The sequence below is a fragment of the Rhinichthys klamathensis genome, unplaced genomic scaffold, assembly GCF_029890125.1.
Source record: "Rhinichthys klamathensis goyatoka isolate OS25496 unplaced genomic scaffold, OSU_Roscu_1.1 h1tg000406l_1, whole genome shotgun sequence".
NCBI classification, from domain to species: Eukaryota; Metazoa; Chordata; class Actinopteri; order Cypriniformes; family Leuciscidae; genus Rhinichthys; species Rhinichthys klamathensis.
This window is the reverse complement of record NW_026606907.1, coordinates 1,268,422-1,289,837: the sequence shown is the minus strand read 5'-3', so window position 1 is coordinate 1,289,837 and position 21,416 is coordinate 1,268,422. Positions and strand designations below refer to the sequence as shown.

Sequence of the window (21,416 nt, the reverse complement as noted above, 5' to 3'; positions counted from 1 at the left end):
TTTACTCATCTAGTAAATGCATCTTGATTTAAGAAATTTTAGATATATGGACTGGAAACAAGACAAAAATACTAAGAAAAGCGTTTTTTGCAATGTATAATATATTATGTGGATTACATTGTAGTTTATCAGCGCGAGCACAGAGTTTTTAGATGAGACTGAAACATTTTGACATTGTTTCCCAATCAAAACTGTGATCCTGAAATTGTATTTAGCTACATTATAACTATTATTCAGCCGTTTTGTCTTTAAGCGCTTCACTGTTTATCCCCTGTCTCTAAGAGTCAGTTTATTTTTCTTACTACATTGTAAAGTTGTTAAAATAATTCTTGCATTAAGTCGTTTTTTTTTCCGTTTCCTAAAGAAGCAGTTCCTAAACTGTGTTCCTCGCACACTCTTCCATCTAACACTTTTAAATCAATCCGATTAAAGCTTAGCTACTGTATACAATTTAACCGTCAGCTCATTTAAATTATGAAATTATACTTGATGACAGAAGTGTTTGTACTGTAGTAACGAGATGGCCAATGCTCGTAATATTTGTAAAATATATTGTATTTGTATTTATTTTCTTCATTTCCCTATTTTTGCACAACAGATTTTAAATCTCAGATCCACAGCACAGTCAGATGTAATGGTTTTGTGTGTGTGTGTGTGTGTCTTCCTCAGCTAAGTCAGTGTGTAGTAAGGATTGCTCTCTGCCTGTGGAAGAGGCCGGCATTATCTGGGACAGTATCTGTTTCTTCTTCCTCCTGCTTCAGAGGAGAGTCTTCCTCAGCTTTTATTTTCTGCATGTCACTTCAGATCTTCAAGCTTCAGCGCGACAGGCCTCTCGGTAAGAGGACAGTTCGTTCATGCAACCCATTCAAAGTTAGATGTGAAAAGTTCCCACTTGATATATCTGACTTATGACCCTGAGTCTGATGCTTAAAAGTTGATGTATAAAGAACCAAAATAGAAGTTGTTTCATTTTTTTTGTGTGAGTGACTATCAACAGCGAAGAGGATTTTACATTATGGATTTTACATTAGGATTTTAAATTATGAAGTTTAGAATTTGGTCTTTCAAAGTCGAATGGAGTTCAAGGAAAACCGTGAATAAGTGCTTCAGGTAATAAGTTGGGGTTTGTATAATAAAAAGTTTATTTTCTGTGTCTGTGCATTAGGGGTTTCGAGCTTTTCCGCGCCAGCATTATAAAGAACATGCATTTCCATCAGCAAGCAGAGAAGAAGTCAATTCAACAGCTCAAGGAATCGTGAGTTAACACTTTGCCCTTTTATTTGCCATAATAAAAATAAATGAATGAATAAAAAAGAATGTCCTACATATGAAAGCTTATTTTTGCATAATATAAAAAGAAAGGTAATTGCAACTTTTCTGACTTTTTCCCCCTCAGAATTCACAATTACGAGATATGAACTCGCAATATTGAGGAAAAAGTCACAATAACGAGATATAAACTCGCAATTCTGAGGGAAAAAAAACACAATTATAAGATATAAACTCACAATTCTGAGGAAAAAAAACAATTATAAGATATAAACTCACAATACTGAGGAAAAAGAACAATTATAAGATATAAACTCACAATACTGAGGAAAAAGTCACAATAACGAGATATAAACTCGCAATACTGAGGAAAAAGTCACAATAACGAGATATAAACTCACAATACTGAGGAAAAAGTCACAATAACGAGATATAAACTCGCAATTCTGAGGGAAAAAAAACACAATTATAAGATATAAACTCGCAATTCTGAGGAAAAAAAACAATTATAAGATATAAATTCGCAATTCTGAGGAAAAAGTCACAATTTAAAATATAAACTCAATTCTGAGAAAAAGTCTCAATTATAAGATATAAACTCACAATACTGAGGAAAAAGTCACAATAACGAGATATAAACTCGCAATACTGAGGAAAAAGTCACAATAACGAGATATAAACTCGCAATACTGAGGAAAAAGTCACAATAACGAGATATAAACTCGCAATACTGAGGAAAAAGTCACAATAACGAGATATAAACTCACAATACTGAGGAAAAAGTCACAATAACGAGATATAAACTCGCAATTCTGAGGGAAAAAAAAACACAATTATAAGATATAAACTCACAATTCTGAGGAAAAAAAACAATTATAAGATATAAATTCGCAATTCTGAGGAAAAAGTCACAATAATAAGATATAAACTCACAATACTGAGGAAAAAGTCACAATAACGAGATATAAACTCACAATACTGAGGAAAAAGTCACAATAATGAGATATAAACTCGCAATACTGAGGAAAAAGTCACAATAATGAGATATAAACTCACAATTCTGATTTTATTTCTCGCAATTCTAATGTTCATAATTTGCATAAACACACATTTGTGAGAAATAAAGTCCAAATTGAAAGTTGCAATTACTTTTTTTATTTTTTTATTCCATATTGGACACAAGTAACTTATTGAGCTCTAGTCACTCTATATAATCAATCCTCATGTTTCCTCAGGATGAATCGCATCCGTGACAAACAGCAGAAGTACAAGGAAGGACGCAAACCGTCTGATGTGGAGGAGCAGCCCGATGGTACAAATGCGTTAACATTTAAACTAGTCTAACATTGATCAGCCATACATCCCTAATATATGTGTGTGTGTGTGTGTAGACGCCAAGGAACAGAAGAAACAGAGACAGTTGTCAAAGTCCAAACGATGGGAGTTTCCTTGGATGGATCATGCGACTGGTATATGTCAAGCTTAATAAAATTAATGTATTTTCAGGGAAGCAAACAAGGGAAAAAGGCTGCAGGAGTTTAAATATGCGTGATTGTCTTTGCTTTAGTGTTGCATTCTGGGGAATATTACATGTTTGAGTCTGACAGCGGAGAGGAAGATGAATCCTTTCAGGAGGAACAGAAACCTCGCAAACAAACGGCCTTTCAGGTGAAACACGCTTGTATTAAGTTTGCTCTCTGTTGTATGTTTGGTAAGGCGGTTATTGCAGGGATACGTGTGTAAAGTGTGTGTGTGTGTTAAATGTTTCCCACAGCTGGCGTACCAGGCTTGGGTCACCAGTGCAAAAGAAGCGCTGAAAGAGCGCCAGCAGAGGCAGAGAGAGCAGAGAGCCGAAGCAAAGAAACAACAAACCTCTCAGGCTTCAGGTTAAACGCTGACATTTGAAACATACAGCGATATATTTCCCAGACAACAACAGTGTCGGCCCAGATCCGGTACCAAGCGTGCCGCACAAGTCCTGAACAGTGAAGCCAAAGCGCCTCGATCACCCAGTATAGCTCATTAACCCAGAGTCTCGATCGCCCCCCCGGTGGCTGGTCCCAGTATAGCTCATAAACCCAGAGTCTCGATCGCCCCCCAATGGCTGGTCCCAGTATAGCTCATAAACCCAGAGTCTCGATCGCCCCCCAATGGCTGGTCCCAGTATAGCTCATAAACCCAGAGTCTCGATCGCCCCCCGGTGGCTGGTCCCAGTATAGCTCATAAACCCAGAGTCTCGATCGCCCCCCAATGGCTGGTCCCAGTATAGCTCATAAACCCAGAGTCTCGATCGCCCCCCAATGGCTGGTCCCAGTATAGCTCATAAACCCAGAGTCTCGATCGCCCCCCCAGTGGCTGGTCCCAGTATAGCTCATAAACCCAGAGTCTCGATCGCCCCCCCGGTGGCTGGTCCCAGTATAGCTCATAAACCCAGAGTCTCGATCGCCCCCCGGTGGCTGGTCCCAGTATAGCTCATAAACCCAGAGTCTCGATCGCCCCCCCGGTGGCTGGTCCCAGTATAGCTCATAAACCCAGAGTCTCGATCGCCCCCCAATGGCTGGTCCCAGTATAGCTCATAAACCCAGAGTCTCGATCGCCCCCGGTGGCTGCTCCCAGTATAGCTCATAAACCCAGAGTCTCGATCGCCCCCCGGTGGCTGCTCCCAGTATAGCTCATAAACCCAGAGTCTCGATCGCCCCCCGGTGGCTGGTCCCAGTATAGCTCATAAACCCAGAGTCTCGATCGCCCCCCGGTGGCTGGTCCCAGTATAGCTCATAAACCCAGAGTCTAGATCGCCCCCCCGGTGGCTGGTCCCAGTATAGCTCATAAACCCAGTCTCGATCGCCCCCCGGTGGCTGGTCCCAGTATAGCTCATAAACCCAGAGTCTTGATCGCCCCCCAATGGCTGGTCCCAGTATAGCTCATAAACCCAGAGTCTCGATCGCCCCCCGGTGGCTGGTCCCAGTATAGCTTATAAACCCGGAGTCTCGATCGCCCCCCCGGTGGCTGGTCCCAGTATAGCTCATAAACCCAGAGTCTCGATCGCCCCCCGGTGGCTGGTCCCAGTATAGCTCATAAACCCAGAGTCTCGATCGCCCCCCGGTGGTTGGTCCCAGTATAGCTCATAAACCCAGAGTCTCGATCGCCCCCCGGTGGCTGGTCCCAGTATAGCTCATAAACCCAGAGTCTCGATCGCCCCCCCGGTGGCTGGTCCCAGTATAGCTCATAAACCCAGAGTCTCGATCGCCCCCCCGGTGGCTGGTCCCAGTATAGCTCATAAACCCAGAGTCTCGATCGCCCCCCCGGTGGCTGGTCCCAGTATAGCTCATAAACCCAGAGTCTCGATCGCCCCCCGGTGGCTGGTCCCAGTATAGCTCATAAACCCAGAGTCTCGATCGCCCCCCGGTGGCTGGTCCCAGTATAGCTCATAAACCCAGAGTCTCGATCGCCCCCCGGTGGCTGGTCCCAGTATAGCTCATAAACCCAGAGTCTCGATCGCCCCCCCGGTGGCTGGTCCCAGTATAGCTCATAAACCCAGAGTCTCGATCGCCCCCCAATGGCTGGTCCCAGTATAGCTCATAAACCCAGAGTCTCGATCGCCCCCGGTGGCTGCTCCCAGTATAGCTCATAAACCCAGAGTCTCGATCGCCCCCCGGTGGCTGCTCCCAGTATAGCTCATAAACCCAGAGTCTCGATCGCCCCCCGGTGGCTGGTCCCAGTATAGCTCATAAACCCAGAGTCTCGATCGCCCCCCGGTGGCTGGTCCCAGTATAGCTCATAAACCCAGAGTCTAGATCGCCCCCCCGGTGGCTGGTCCCAGTATAGCTCATAAACCCAGTCTCGATCGCCCCCCGGTGGCTGGTCCCAGTATAGCTCATAAACCCAGAGTCTTGATCGCCCCCCAATGGCTGGTCCCAGTATAGCTCATAAACCCAGAGTCTCGATCGCCCCCCGGTGGCTGGTCCCAGTATAGCTTATAAACCCGGAGTCTCGATCGCCCCCCCGGTGGCTGGTCCCAGTATAGCTCATAAACCCAGAGTCTCGATCGCCCCCCGGTGGCTGGTCCCAGTATAGCTCATAAACCCAGAGTCTCGATCGCCCCCCGGTGGTTGGTCCCAGTATAGCTCATAAACCCAGAGTCTCGATCGCCCCCCGGTGGCTGGTCCCAGTATAGCTCATAAACCCAGAGTCTCGATCGCCCCCCCGGTGGCTGGTCCCAGTATAGCTCATAAACCCAGAGTCTCGATCGCCCCCCCGGTGGCTGGTCCCAGTATAGCTCATAAACCCAGAGTCTCGATCGCCCCCCCGGTGGCTGGTCCCAGTATAGCTCATAAACCCAGAGTCTCGATCGCCCCCCGGTGGCTGGTCCCAGTATAGCTCATAAACCCAGAGTCTCGATCGCCCCCCGGTGGCTGGAGAGGTGCCCGTGCAGTCAGCGGAGACTCGCGCTCGTGCGGACGCGTCGAGTATAAACAAGGCTTTACGAGACGCGAGGGAAACTAAACAATCAAATTACACTTCAAACACAGTTTTTCCAAAGATGTTTTATGTCATTTAGGTAGTTTTTTTCACGCTGATGTTAGTTTAAGCGCTTATTTTTTTAAAATAAGTTTGGTCTTATATGTTATTTGACGCTATAAAAACGGGAAAGTGACGTCATGATTGACAGCTTCTCTAAACGAAGTCACTGAAGCACCAACAGACTTTTTGGGGGATTTTTGGGAGGAGATTGGAGCTTCAACTTTAATTTCTACATTTCCATAACGATTTATTTCACACCGACATGAGTTTTTCAGCAGTAAACTGTACTAACCGTTTCTGCGAGAGTGTGTGTGAGAGAGTGTGCGCGGGACCTTGATATCGCGGCTCCACTTCATGTTCACTACTGCGCAGAATCAGCTCCCAAATCCATATAGCGACATTGGCGGATTTACTTTTCACCAATGGAAGAGAGTGAAGGGCCATCGTCCTTCTTTTGTTAGTCTATGTCCGGTACACACGGATTCCACGGATTTCGGCCGGATCTGGGCCGACACTTTGTTGCTGTCTGGGTTTACAAGTAGACAAATAAACCAGTTCCACATTTCATCTTATTACAGTGGTATATTGAGTTGTTTGTTTCTCTCAATGGGTATCAGGTGATGCTGAGGAGGATGGGGATGTTTTTGATGTTGGGAATTCCCAGGAAGTGGAAGAAATGCAAGAGGAAGGAGAAGATGTGGGTAAGTTAGCAATTTAATTTGCTTAGATATTCCGCGTGCAGCTATTATTGGAAAGTGGAAGCATTTATGAACAACCGCCATGAAGTGAAATAACGCTCTGCTGATTCCAATGCTAAAGCGTTCCAAACTTCCACTGGCATTAATATCAGCACAGAAACTGTGCGGCGGGAGCTTCGTGGAGTGGGTTTCCTCACATCAACAAGTACAATGCCAAGCGCCACTGGACCGTAGAGCCGTGGAAACCTGTTCTGTTCTGGCGAACACGCTTCTCTGTCGGGCAGTCTGATGCACTGCGTCCGAAATCCAATACTTCCCTACTATATAGAATGCAAAATACGCCGACAGATTAGTATGTCCGAATAATATAGTATTTGGAAAACAGTAGCCGAAAAGTTCCCGGATGACCTAATATTTCCGGGAAGAAAATGCTTGGGAAAATTTGGGTCAAAAATGGACAAACCCAGCCGTTGGATTACATTTTTAAATTTTATTTTTAAACCCAACATTTGGGTTTGTCCATGTTTGACCCAAAATTGGGTTAAAACAACCCAGCATTTTTTAGAGTAATTTCATTTATAAAACACTTTTTTCACGGTTCAATTTCAAATGTAGTACCTACTCGGACAGTATGGACTATTTCGGATGAATTTTCGGTTTGGCGGATGCCTGGAGAACGTTCCCTGCCGGACTGTGGAGTTGGCTGGAGGAGGGATAGTGGTGTGGGGTTGTTTTTCAGGGGTTGGGCTCTTTACTTCCAGTGAATCCTTGCTGAAATGCTTCAGCAAACCAAGACAACGCTCTGCTTCCAACTGTGTGGTGAATAGGGGTGTCGACATTAATCGTTTCTACGATGCATCGCGATGCAGACGAGGACGATTCGGTATCGGTTCAGTAATAGACCATAACCGATTATAATGTACTGACGCTTTTCTGACGCCATTTGTCGTGCGTGTGCTTTGTCGCGGTGGCATACAATGGCAGAGGGAGGCGAGACGCGAGTGCGAGTAATTTAAAAATGCTCCAACTACTTTAAAAGCATAAGGTTACATCTGGGCACATTTCGGCTTTCATGTACAACCTGGTAAGAGCTGGAGAAGACTGTGTGTGCGCTCATGTCACTCATGCTCATGTCACGCACACATAGAATAAGCAGGAGGTAATGCCACTAACTTGATAAAACACGTTTTCACCTCGAGCTGTTAACGCCTGGCAGAGTCTGACTGAACATACACTGATGAATGAGCGCTGCTTTTAAATGAACATTTCTTTATAACAAAATTGATTTGACAGAATTTAATTTTCTTAATGGCATCAACAGGCTTTACTCCCTTGAAACTTAAACTGGAATGTCACTGTTTCTGTCACTGCGACTTACAGGCGAACACACACACACACACACACACTCGCGGGCTTGCACACAACGCTTTTGAAGTAAAATTGAAAATTGAGGATGCGGTGCTTCGTAATGCACCGTGATATCGAATTGAACTGAATCGATGACATGATAATCGTAATCGAACCGAACTGTGAGACCAGTGTAGGTTCACACCCCTAGTGGTGAAGACCCTTTTCTATCCCAGCATGACTGTGTTCGTCTTAGGTTTAACAACCTATGAAACTAATAATGAACAATATGAAACTAAAACGACATAAGCTTAATTTAAAATGTCTTAGGAACTACAGGATATTTAGAGGTGGATAAACGCACTTTGGAGGTGGGTAAACGCTATTTCCGAATATTGGGAGGTGCGTAAACGTGTTTACGTGCGTTTAGCCTCCACTACATCCCTGAAGACACGGCTGGATGAGTTTGGTGTGGAAGGACCTGACTGGCCCTGATCTCAAGATCTTTGAGATGAACTGGAACGAACCAGATCTTCTCATTCAACACCAGTGCCTGACCACACAAGCCCTCTACTGGATTAATCCCCACAGAAACACTCCAAGATCTCATGGAAAGCCTTCCCAGAGGAGCGGAAGCTGTTGTAGCCATTTAATGCATTTATTAATTATTTAGTGCTCAGGTGTCCCAATACTTTTGTCCATTTATTGGACCTAAATAACACATCCGGTTTAATGACACAAACATTTGAGCTTAAAGGATTAGTTCACTTCAGAATTAAAACTTCCTGATAATTTACTCACACACACGTCTTTCTTCAGTCGAAAAGAAATTAAAAATGGTGATAAAAAGTGGTTAAAAAGTATATAAATGTTTATTTTCTTATAAAATGGCGGATGGTTTGTCTAGATCAGACTCTTATTCCTCGGCTGGATCGTGTCGAGACTTTGAAGCTGCACTGAAACTCACATCTGGACCTTCGACCCGTTGGACCCCATTGAAGTCACTATATGGAGAAACACCTGGAGTGTGTTCCTCAAAAACCTTCATTTCTTTTCGACTGAAGAAAGAAAGACATGAACATCTTGGATGACATTAGTAAATTATCCTAACTAAACTAATCCTTTAATCCCCCTTTTAAAATGGAGATTTATTACCGCCTAACCATAAGCAAGGGAAAACAAGCTGAGTTTCATGTGACGACCTCGTGCATCTTTCTGATTTACAGTATCTCAAGGCACTGGCAGTGATGTAGTTCAGAGGATTCTGGACATATTGAAGTTCCTTTGGGTGCTTTTCCTAGCAATGGTGGACGGATTCACCACGTGGCTCAACTTGCTCACCAAACAGTATGTAGACACTTCGATGGTCCTCTGTGAGGAGCGCTACCTCTTCATCCACAACATCAGCCAGGTGCGTCCATCACATCATTTACACAGCGCTTTCAACAACACAGATCGTTTCACAGCAGCTTTACAGTGATAACAGGAGATTACAGTAACAGAGATTGTTTTGGCTTTACAGCCGCTCTAAAATTAAAGTTATCGTCCAGCTAAAGTTAGTTTCACTTCTGTTGTAAAGATCATTACCCAGCAAGCAATTTTGTGTTTAAAAGACGTCTATTAGGCGTCCAAACAGCCTAAACCATAGTCTGTAAAACACTGTAAATTAAACACAGTTTAAACCAGAGCCCAAGAATAGACTTTGCTTTGTTTACTTTGCTTACATGATGGAGTATCACACATCTCGCAAGTTATTTTGGCAAAAACAACATGTAACCAAATTCAAGTTTTTTTTGGCTAGAAGTGTGTTACTCATAGCCGGAGTATATCGGGTCTATAGTACGCAGGGTTTGATATTATCTTTTTCACTCACTGGCCAATTTGTTAAAAAGTATTTAAATAAGTTACCGGCCATTCAGAACTTCTACTAGCCAACAAAAAATAACCAAGATTAACTACGAGCTGTATGTATTATAAAATTTGGATTTCATACATTAATTTCTTTTTCAAACAAAGTCCTGTCATCCAGCATATCCTCTTCCTCTTTCATCCTCATCACCACACATGTCATCGAAACAATGTAGGATGTTGGAAAATGACAGTCTTTTCTGTTCGCCAAATGCTTTTTAATCTTCGCTATTGCATTAATGCAAATGAGCCGTTATTTGTAGTGTAGTGACTTGCATGTTCAAGTACACCAGATATGAGCAGATTCTGTGCAATACACTGTATTTAAAGGGATAGTTCACTTTGAAATTAATTTTTGATATGTTTTAGCTTACCTCCAGTGCATCCAAGATGTAGGTGTCTTTGTTTCCACAGTATCTTCAATTTTGATAATTTTAGGTAAAACCGTTGTTGTCTGTCAGTCATATAATGGAGGTGAAGGGGGTCCTCCTCAAAGAGCAGTCAAAATTAAACATTATTTAATGACTCGTAAATGTAAGTACACATTGATGCCCTAAGACACGAAACGAGTGGTTTTTGTGAGAAAACGAACAGTATTTATATTGTTTTTACCTCTTGTAACCACAGCCATGTCCAAGTTATCTGAGGGCGCGGACGCTTCCGTGTGTGACGTGTACGCAGACTGGTGCAAAGATATATATACCCTAGATGTCGCCTTGGCTAAGGTTTCGTTCCAATGAACTGCCGTCGCCAAGGCGACATCTAGTTTATCTATGCACCAGTCTGCGTACACGTCACACACGGAAGCGTCCGCGCCCTCAGATAACTTGGACATGGCTGTGGTTACAAGAGGTAAAAACAATATAAATACTGTTCGTTTTCTCACAAAAACCACTCGTTTCGTGTCTTAGGGCATCAATGTGTACTTACATTTACGAGTCATTAAATAATGTTTAATTTTGACTGCTCTTTGAGGAGGACCCCCTTCACCTCCATTGTATGACTGACAAGACAACAACGGTTTTACCTAAAATTATCAAAATTGAAGATACTGTGGAAACAAAGACACCTACATCTTGGATGCACTGGAGGTAAGCTAAAACATATCAAAAATTAATTTCAAAGTGAACTATCCCTTTAATATATCATGATGACTCACGAGTCGAGTATTTGTGCTAAATCTGTGCAGATTTGTCTTACACACAAACTTCCCTAGCAATGTGAGTAAATATAATAAGTAACGCCAAATTGGCTCGTGATTTTTACCCGCATTTGGCGAGTGTTAAAGGATTAGTTCACCTCAAAATGAAAATTTCCTAATAATTTACTCACGCCAATGCCATCCAAGATATCCATGTCTTTCTTTCCTCAGTGGAAGAGAAAATACGTTTTTTGAGGAAAACATTTCTGGATTTTTCTTGAAATAATGGACTTCAATGGACACCAACGTTTTGAAGTCCAAATCAATGCAGTTTCAAAGGTGTTTAAAGTGCTTTAACCGGCTGTGCACGATCACCTGAGGAAGAGTCTTATCTAGCGAAACGATAGGTCATTTAAAAATATATATATATATACTTTTTAACTCCAATTGTTCGGATTGAGCTGATCTGCAACGCGCCGGGAACTACGTCATCACGTTGAAAGGTCACGCTCGATGAGATTTAAACACCCAGGATACGCACACGTTATGACCATTTTAAACAATAGTATGACACAAAGACATAAATATGTCATTCAACATGACCTTTCAACGTGATGACGTAGTTCCCGGCGCGTTGCTGATCAGCTCAATCCGAACAATTGTAGTTAAAAAGTATATATATATATATTTTTTTTTTAAATGGCCTATCGTTTCGCTAGATAAGACTCTTCCTCAGGTGATCGTGCACAGCCGGTTAAAGCATTTTAAACACCTTTGAAACTGCATTGATTTGGACTTCAAAACGTTGGTGTCCATTGAAGTCCATTATTCGAAGAAAAATCCAGAAATGTTTCCTCAAAAAACGTATTTTCTCTTCCACTGAGGAAAGAAAGACATGGATATCTTGGATGGCATTGTAAATATTAGGAAATTTTCATTTTGAGGTGAACTAATCCTTTAATTTCAAACCCTGGTAGTTAACCTAGACGGTGAAATGTGAAATGACGGCTATTAAGCCATGAGACGGGACCCCAAATTTGGGATACCGGTACCATTTTGAGGGATTAAATTTCTTTTTGATTTTCATGAAGGTACACATCTCTCTAGTGTTGGAAAATGTGTGATAGCATCCGATCCATGGTAGCTTTCATTAGAAATCAACACTTATATCATCCTACCTCAAGGTAAGGTGTTCAGTGACTACAAGAGAGAAAAATGTATCCTTTTATAATTTTAAAAATTTATTAAAAAATGTATAATTTTTTTAAATTTATAAAAAAAAAATTATACATTTTGTATAAAATTTAAAAATGTAAAATTTATTTAAAGATAAATTCATTTATCCTTTTTCTTGACATATGTTTGAAAATCGTCCTCCGTAACCAAAAACTACCTTGAATCTAATGCTATCACACATTTTTCAAATACAGGTTCATATACCTACACAAAAATCACCATGTGGTTTAATCCCTCAAAATGGTACCAATCAACCCTCTGTCTCACGGCCTATATTGCTTGCTCTGGGTAGTTATTACATTTTAAAGTTTTAACTATAAACAAAGAAAACTTTGAATGTGTTCTGGCCGCTCATTCGCCCGACAGCAGTGCTCACTCACCCAAACACACCTGACCCGTCGTTGTGATCGTTCTCATGAAGTGTGTGTGTCCACAGACCCTGTCCCGAGAGCCCACGGAGGACCAGCTGTCGCAGGACAGTGAGAATCTCACTCTGGAGACCTGTCTCGACGAAACCGACACCGACAACACTCGCTTCAGCGGCAACAAGTGAGTCCGAGCGCTTCACTTCCCTGCTCCTACACTGCAAAAAATGCTGTTCTTACTCAGTGTTTTTGTCTTGCTTCCAGTCCAAATATCTAAAAACTCTTAAATCAAGATGCATTTACGAAAGTAGTAAAAGGCTGTAAGATATTGGGCCCTATCTTGCACTCGGCGCAAATGACTTTGTACACTGACGCATGTATCATTCCTATTTTCCCTCCACAGACGCACGGCGGTAAACTAGGGAATGAACTTGCGCTCCCTGGGCGGGTCGGCGCAAAGAGCTTCGGTGCAAACAATCCCTTTTGCTATTTTGCAGTTCCAGAAAACAATTCCGCCACTGACCAGAACAAACCTAGTCTAAAGTCAGTGGCGCGTTGCACGTTGTTCATAATGCTATTTTAAGCGTGCATGCTTGGCCATGATGTAGCGGGTGCCCAAAAAAAAGGGAAAACACACTTTGATTCTCTCATCAACAGATGCAGCAGTTTTTATTTTTGCAAATCATACATTATAACAAGGACAAATATTAACACATGAGGGAAATCATTGTGGTGTCCATGAAGATGTGAAAATATGTAGGCCTAAATCTAGCTTACACATTTACCCACATTTTTCAGGCTAATTGTAGTGATGACGGATCAGACCTGTTTGCCCAATAGTGGCAAGACACATATGTATATAAGGACATCTGACAACGTAGTTTGTCCGTCAAGAACCAGGAAAAAAACGACGTTCTTTCACTGAACGCCGGTCTCCTCGGCTGTGAACTGCTCCTGGCGCGCGCCTGGTAAATCCGCCATAATAATAGCAATCCGCCATGCAACATGCGCACCTGCTCTTAAAGGGTATGTTGGATGACGCTCTGATTGGTTTATTTCACGTTACGCCCAAACCACACCTATGAATAATGACGCTATTTCAGACCAACCCCTTTTAAACTTGCGTCGGGCGCAAGAGTCATTTATCCCGCCGGTAAAATAGCAACAGCGCCCGAGACCCGCCCACAAAGTTACTTGCGCTTCGCGCTTGATACTTGCGTTTCAGATCATTAAAATAGGGCCCATTAAGTCTTGTTCTCTGGGGAAATAAATCAAATTTAGTGAGTTGTTGCTTAAAGGGTAACTAAACCCCTGGTCAGAGCCTGACTCCACCCACTGGCAATATTTGAAAAATGCTGGAAAAGTGGGCGGAGCCCAGCGGAGATAGAGGGGATGAACGGATACTCTATCCTGATCGTTTTCAATACTCGCAATTCCAACTCCTGACTCGCTACAGTGGTTTTGACGAAACAAGATGGTTTTTATACTGCCATGGGCGTGGTAGCTCGTACCAAGGGCGTGGTGAGCTGGAACCTGCTTACGTCAGCTCTCACCGCTACCGTCACGAACTACCGCAAACATCCAATAGGAAAACTCAACTGCAGTAGCCACCGTTCAACCTGAAGAGGGCAGCACTCAGACGTTTTTACACCATATATTGTAGAATTAAAACACTTTATACCCAAATGTCAAAAAAGTTACTCTAATCAATGAACAGCACTAATAAAGCCCCAGTCTTAAAGATCATTCATTTAAAAAAGTTGGTTTAGTGTTTAGTTACCCTTTAAAAAAAGCAAAATTATCTGCAAATTGGGTAAGAAAAATAATCTTAATTTAAACGGAAACAAGATTTTTCCCCACAAAACAAGACATAATATCTAATGGGATTGTACTCATCTAGTAAATGCATCTTGATTTAAGAATTTTTAGATATTTGGACTGGAAACAAGACAAAAATACTAAGTAAGAATTTGGATTTTGGACCAATGATGTTTCAGTGTGGGTTTTTATCCCGCGGGATAGATTCCAGGAGTCCAACAACATGCCTGTATCGTTCTGTGATTATGACCAAATGTCCCCTTTCTTTGCAGCGTGGTCGAGTTGGAGACACTGGGGGGTTTCGCGAAGACCCGTGACTTTAGCAGCGAGACTCTGTCTTCTGCACTCACACTAGATCTCGACACAGAACCGTTCTTCAGCCAACACCCGCGACGCTCCAGAACCGCCAGCGAGCTGCTCTCCGACAGGTGATATACGACATCACTCTACGGTCCTCTGCGCTCATTAAAGGGTTCATCTCAGGAAAACATGCCTGGATCAGTTAGAGATTATATTAATAGTTTTCTTAATTAGCTTCTTTTTATTGTATAGCAGTTTGAGCTAACACTTTATTTTGATGATCCACTTTAGACATCCTACTAACTACAAGTAACTTTGCAACTACATGTCAACTAGCAGTCATTATAGTATAAGTAGACTAAGCTTAATATCTGCTAACAATTTATTTTGATGATCCACTTTAGACATAAACTATAAGTTTTATGGACATAAAACTGTCATGTTAGACATAAAACTATGTTTTGTTAGACATAAAACTACTACTAACTACAAGTAACTGCAACTACGCCAACTTTTTCTACTAACCTGAACATCAAAATAAAGTGTTAGCATATATTAAGCTCAGTCTACTGATACTCTAATGACTGCTAGTTGACATGTAGTTGCAGTTACTTGTAGTTAGTAAAATGTCCAAAGTGGACCACATGAACCCAGTTTGGTATACTACCGGTACTTAAATAAATGTATAAATTCAGCATTAAAAAGCAGAGCAACACTACCGTGATGCATAAATAATAACAAAAATTGTCATATTACAGTAATGAGAATTTGGGAGAAAATGTGTATTAATGGTGTTAAAGGTGCAGTGTGTAATATTTAGGAGGATCTGTAGACAGAAATGCAATATCATATCATAACTATTAGTGCTGTCAAACGATTAAAATATTTAATCGCATTAATGTCATAGTTAACTCGCGATTAATCGCTCATTTTTATCTATTCTAAATGTCTCTTGATTTCTTTTTGTCCCATCATTTTTCTCATTTTAATGCTCTTATCAACATGGAAAAGTGGATCGGCTTGCTTTGTGCAAATGTTTTTTATTGAAAACAACATTGGCATATACTGTGTTCAATTTCACACTAACATTCTCACTTGGAGCAAATAATCTCTCAATGTAACACTGTCCATCAATAAAAGGGTGAAAGAAATACTGACGAGGTCCTGATATTGCCGAGGGGGCGGAGAATTCGCATCAGCTGTGTGTGTGTGTGTGTGTGTGTGTGCGTGTGTGTGTGTGTGTTTGGCCATCATCAAGTGGTGTTTCAGACTGGACGCGCTGCGATGATGATAGCTCAGTTCACAACGACAAAACACACAGATCACTTTGGTCTCGTCAATGGAACCATTTGGCAACTTTTTAAAAGTAAACTTTCCATTCAGAATCTTATTGGCATCCATTTCGGCGTCTCGCGCTCGTCATCCACTCAAAACGTAACGTTAACCAACTATTTGCACCGGCTCACAAGCCCAAACGAGTGTGTGTGGCGTGCCTGTTGTTTTGTTTCCGGTCTAGCTAGATCCGGTTGCGCTTTGGTCGACGAAGCAACAAAACGTCCTCGCGCGGCGCAAGCCATTGAAATGAATGGGTTTCATAGCTGCCGCGTCCTGTCGCAAAAGCATGTGAAAAAAACTACAGTTTGCTGGGCCAAGAAGACCGTTAATCGCGCGATAAAAAAATTGACGCCGCTAAAATGGGTTTGTCTTAACGCCGTTAATAACGCGTTTAACTGACAGCCCTAATAACTATATTTTCAGTGGTGTATAAAGACCTCAGATAATGAAGCATTATGTGTTTATTAGCTTAGAATGAGGCATTTCTCTCTACACACACACATCCACATGTTTCTACGGTGGCCCTGAACAGACAAACGCGTTTCGTCACTATGTTGTTATTCATGTAAAGATCTAGCGAATAAAACACTGACACAATGATGAACAAGTAACAATAATAATCACAATAACATCGTTTTACTGAATAATAAAGTAAACCTAATTTCTTAATTTATCTTTGTAAAGAAACCTCAGTGTTTAACTACTCTCTGCTGTCTCAGACGACGACATCACTTCCTGTCTCCACCGTAACTTCTGTTGGGTGCAGTTCACAACCTCACCACTAGATGCCGCTAAAACTTACACACTGCACCTTTAAAAGGTACTGAATAGGCTTAATTATCTTGATGTAAAATGAATAATGTCGTGTCTCTGTGCTCTGCTTCAGGCCCTTCAGTGTCGAGGAGCTGATTCAGTCTCGTGAGTTTTACTCGACTCAGAACCGCCTGCTGAAGCTGGTGTTCGCGCTCTATAACGTCCTGGCGGCTCACTCCGAGCTGGTGTGCTATTTCATCATCGTGCTCAATAACCTGGTGACGGCCTCGGTCGTGTCGCTGGTTCTGCCGGTTCTGGTGTTTCTGTGGGCGATGCTGTCGGTGCCGCGGCCTTCCAAGAGGTTCTGGATGACGGCCATCGTCTACACTGAGGTAGGTGGGGGGGGGGGGGTCTGGTGATTTAATGCTTCAGATAGTAAAAAAAATAAAACTTTTTTTTTTTTTTTTTTTTCATACTTCATAATAATCAACACTTCATAATAATGCTCATTAGTTAACTACCTTAGTTAACATGAACTAAGAATGAACAATACTTATACAGCATTAATTCATCTTGATTAATAAAGCGCACAACATTTCTAAAACTGGCTTGGTGATTTAATGCTTCAGATATAATAAAAAAATTACTTTTTCCCATTTTATTATTGCGATTAGGGCTGGGTAAAAAATATCGATTTCTCGATATTAATCGATTCTCATTTTTACGAACCGATATCGATTCTTAAATCTCAAGAATCGATTAGTCATCCTGTTCTCATTTGATGAATGATTGGAACATTGTAGCGCACATACCATCCAATAAATCGCAATAATCTTTGTGCTTTGTTACTATTGATACTAAATAAAGTCTCAAATTTCAAATTACGTTCATTTTCTTACGAAATTCAAAAACATAAATAGCGTTTTGACGCTGTGGCGTGAGATTGCTCTGGCTCAGCTCAGCTCAAGAGAAGCAGCAGCGCGGAGCGCACATGATCTCCTCTTCCGCCTTAATAACACCAGTTACAGCGCCAAATAAACATGAATGAACGTTAAAAGATAGAGTACAACTTATCGAAATCCGTATCATGTCACATGGAATCAATCAGTGTTTCAACCGTGGAAAGACGTCAGTACAACAACTTGTAAACAATGTCATGTAACGTCACATTTACCTCAGAAAAACCATATGTGACCATAAACTCGTTAGTCAGCTTGAAAAATTAACTCTAAAGAGGAGCATTTTGCTAAATATAAGCACCATATTACATATTCAATATAATTTTTAATGTTCTTCGATATTTAATGCATGTTTGAATAAATCTGGCAAGTTTTTATGACAGCCACCATTTAAATGTTTATATTTCAGATAACTTTATTATTATAAAAATAAATAAAAGTGTAATTTAAGTGTTTGTATAGCTACAAATCAGTTAATTTTTACCTTCAATATTATAGTATGCTAATGAAGCCTAGTAGGCTACAACTGACTCCCATAGTTTACAGCATTAGTTAAGAGATTTGTTTTCCTTGAGAAAATTGGCCATGTATTGTACCTGATATCCAAAATAATCAATATTGAATCGAATCTGAATCGGAATCGAATCGAATTGCAAGCTTGTGAATCGAAATCGAATCGAATTGTGAAATTTGTGTCAATACCCAGCCCTAATTGCGATACTCTAAGACAAATGGCAAAAGGTTAACAAAAAATGTACTGTTGATTAAAATGCTAAATTTGGTATAATTTTTATTTTGGGTGAACTATCCACAATACATATTGTTGCATTTTTGTATTGCAATATATTATGACACGATATATTATTACACCCCTAATATTTAATGCTTTTTTGACATTTTATTTTATATGGTATATAGAAAACACGATTTTAACTACTTTTTAAAAGTAAAAACACTTTTACAGTTCATTGAACCTTTAGACAAAATCTTAAAAATATATATATTTTTTTAGTTTTGTAAAGTTAACTTGGTGTTAATGTTTTAGATATTAAAAAAAATCCCCTTTTTTATTTTTATTTTTTAATATTTTTAGATTTGTTTTTATTTTAATATTTCGATTTTGGTGTAACATTAATTTTTGTTAGATTGAATGCTTTTTTACATTTAATGTAACAGTATATAGAAAACACCATTTTAACTAATTTTTTAAAAGTAATAATTTTTACAGTTAAATACTGTAAAATACAGTTAAATTTTGAATAATCAAATGTAAAAATAAAACACTGCTTAGTTTTCACTGTATGAATTAAATATACACTGATTCTTATTAAAGCTATAAAGTTATTCAGCGAGTGATTTTCTCTTCGCCGTTACGATATGCGTATACATTTGCGAAATATTTCGATAAAGCGTGTGTGTCTGGCCGGGTGTTTCCCACAGGTCATGGTGGTGGTCAAATACCTGTTCCAGTTTGGCTTCTTCCCGTGGAACGGTGTGTACGAGCTGCAGTTAAACGAGGACAAGCCCTTCTTCCCTCCGCGGATCCTGGGCCTGGAGAAAACCGACAACTACATCCGCTACGATCTGCTGCAGCTTCTGGCGCTCTTCTTTCACCGCTCGCTTCTCCAGGTATGCAGACTCGCTGAACGCTCACCATCGCAACGGCACGGCTAAAAGCTATTGGAGGAAAGTATGTTTTAGGTATTTTGGGACCCATTAGAGGGCAAAACCAATGTAATGTTAACCCATTAAGCTAAGTGGTTTCTTAAGTTTGATAAGACATATATATGACAGGTTGTGTTGTCTTGGTAATGTCAAGTTGTCATTACCAAGACACTGACAGGTTATAATGTATTGGTTTATGTCAAGTTGTCATTACAAAGACATCTCAAACAATGTCATATTTGCATTAAAAATGTCATAATTGAGCGAATGACACTTGTTGTCATAAACATGCATAAACCCTCCTTCATATTCATAACATGTGTCGTGTCATGATTATGAAAGTGTCATGTCAGTCTTATGCACACCCCTTCAAGTAAAGTGTTACCGTTATTTTTAACGATAGATTGAAAGGTTGTTAATCGATTATTTGCTTCTGCTGAAACATTATTTCACTTTAGTTTTAAAGTACGGTAATCGTGTTTAACAGCGGGAATAGTAGTGAAAAACTACATTACCCATGATGCTGTACAGAAAATTCCACCAATATAGATTGTTTCGAAGCAGTTTTACAGTGATAATAGGAGATTAAAGTGACAGATTGTTAGTAAAGTGTTCCCCATTTGTGTCTTCTCTCTCAGCGTTATGGGCTCTGGGACCGAGAGGGCCCTCTGGAAGACAAGAGCAATCGTTCATCAGCGGAGAAGAGCAAGAACGAACGAGATGAGAAAGTCTTTCAGCTCTCGGATGAAGAGGAGGTTATGTCAACGACGCCTACCGATGCTGAGATACACACCGACCCCGACACACACACCACAGAAACACTCTGCCTGGACCCCAACACACACACAGAGACACTCGAGGCCGCGAAGGAGGAGGGAAAGAAGAAGAGTCGCTTCCTTCGCTTCCGCAAGAAAAAATCCCCAGAAATAGGTCTGTGGAAAACTGGTTTATATATGGGGTTGGGAATCGAAAACCGATTCTTTACTCTGGGATCGGATGTGGAAGCTTGTTTCCGGCGCAGAATAAAACGTTTTAAAAGATAAATGCGACTTTTTTATCTCACAATCTCAGAATTGCGAGATATAAAGTCAGAATTGTGACTTTTTTCCAAGTTAATTGCGAGTTAATATCTCAAAATTCTGACTTTATATCGCAATTCTGAGATAAAATGTCAAAATTGTGATATTTAAACTCGCAATTGTGAGACAAAAAGTCAGAATTGTGAGATAAAAAGTCAGAATTGTGAGATAAAAAGTCAGAATTGTGAGATAAAAAGTCAGAATTGTGAGATAAAAAAATCGCAATTACCTTTTTTATTTATTATTCTGTGGAGTAAACAAGCTTCCATTGAAATCAGATACTTATTATAAAATTAAAATCTCGATTCCGCTTATCGATTCCTGTGTTCGCATTTTAATGTGATTCTAAGCAATTCAATCACATCTTTTCTCATATGGTGTGTGAATACTGAATTGAGTTCTCTTCTGCGCTTGAACGAACAAATACACAAAAAAATTGTCAAAATATCCTCGCAAGTGAACATAAAAAGTTGCGAAACAAATCAGATGTGTAACAGTACATTAGATCCGTGCGTTCAGTCTTAAAGTGACAGTACCCTAATAACCCTGCAGCCGTCTGGGTCGTTAATGTTGATCAAACAGCAAAAGATACAGAGAAAATCACTCACTGCTCTTTACTAAATAACTTTAGTAACTTTATTTGTACAAAAATCTGTTTTATTTATAAAAAGAACACTATAGTGTTATTTTACAGCTGATTTCAATTTCGGTACCTTAACTTAATGTGCTATTGCTAATTTATTTATTTGTTCTTATTTTATTCCTGACTGTTTACTGGTCTTAAACAGTGTTGCCAACTATTTTGAAAGTCGCTAAAAAGTCGCTTAATGTCGCTAGATGACGTAATGCAATATACAATATAATATATAGCTGAATGTCCCATAAAGCTGTTCTCATTTGCATATTTTCTGTCAGATAATGGAGCGAGTATGATATAGTGACTGACTACATGTTAATCAGAAGTCGCTAGATTTGTTGCAATCACTTTTTTTAAAGATTTTTATTTTTTCCGCTAAATGGGT

General features: G+C 40.6%; 1 protein-coding gene across 1 annotated transcript in view; it reads left to right on the top strand.

Annotated features, from left to right (window-relative positions):
* The window catches only part of piezo1 (piezo-type mechanosensitive ion channel component 1), a 149,668-nt gene that overhangs the window by 107,941 nt on the left and 20,311 nt on the right, over positions 1–21,416 (top strand). The window contains exons 27-39 of the mRNA XM_056234815.1: positions 670–835; positions 1,166–1,255; positions 2,505–2,581; positions 2,661–2,738; positions 2,837–2,937; positions 3,044–3,155; positions 6,408–6,491; positions 9,062–9,246; positions 12,557–12,669; positions 14,576–14,731; positions 16,825–17,083; positions 19,091–19,279; positions 19,954–20,245. Coding sequence (XP_056090790.1) covers positions 670–835; positions 1,166–1,255; positions 2,505–2,581; positions 2,661–2,738; positions 2,837–2,937; positions 3,044–3,155; positions 6,408–6,491; positions 9,062–9,246; positions 12,557–12,669; positions 14,576–14,731; positions 16,825–17,083; positions 19,091–19,279; positions 19,954–20,245 — 1,902 coding nt within the window. The remainder of the gene's footprint in view (positions 1–669; positions 836–1,165; positions 1,256–2,504; positions 2,582–2,660; positions 2,739–2,836; positions 2,938–3,043; positions 3,156–6,407; positions 6,492–9,061; positions 9,247–12,556; positions 12,670–14,575; positions 14,732–16,824; positions 17,084–19,090; positions 19,280–19,953; positions 20,246–21,416) is intronic.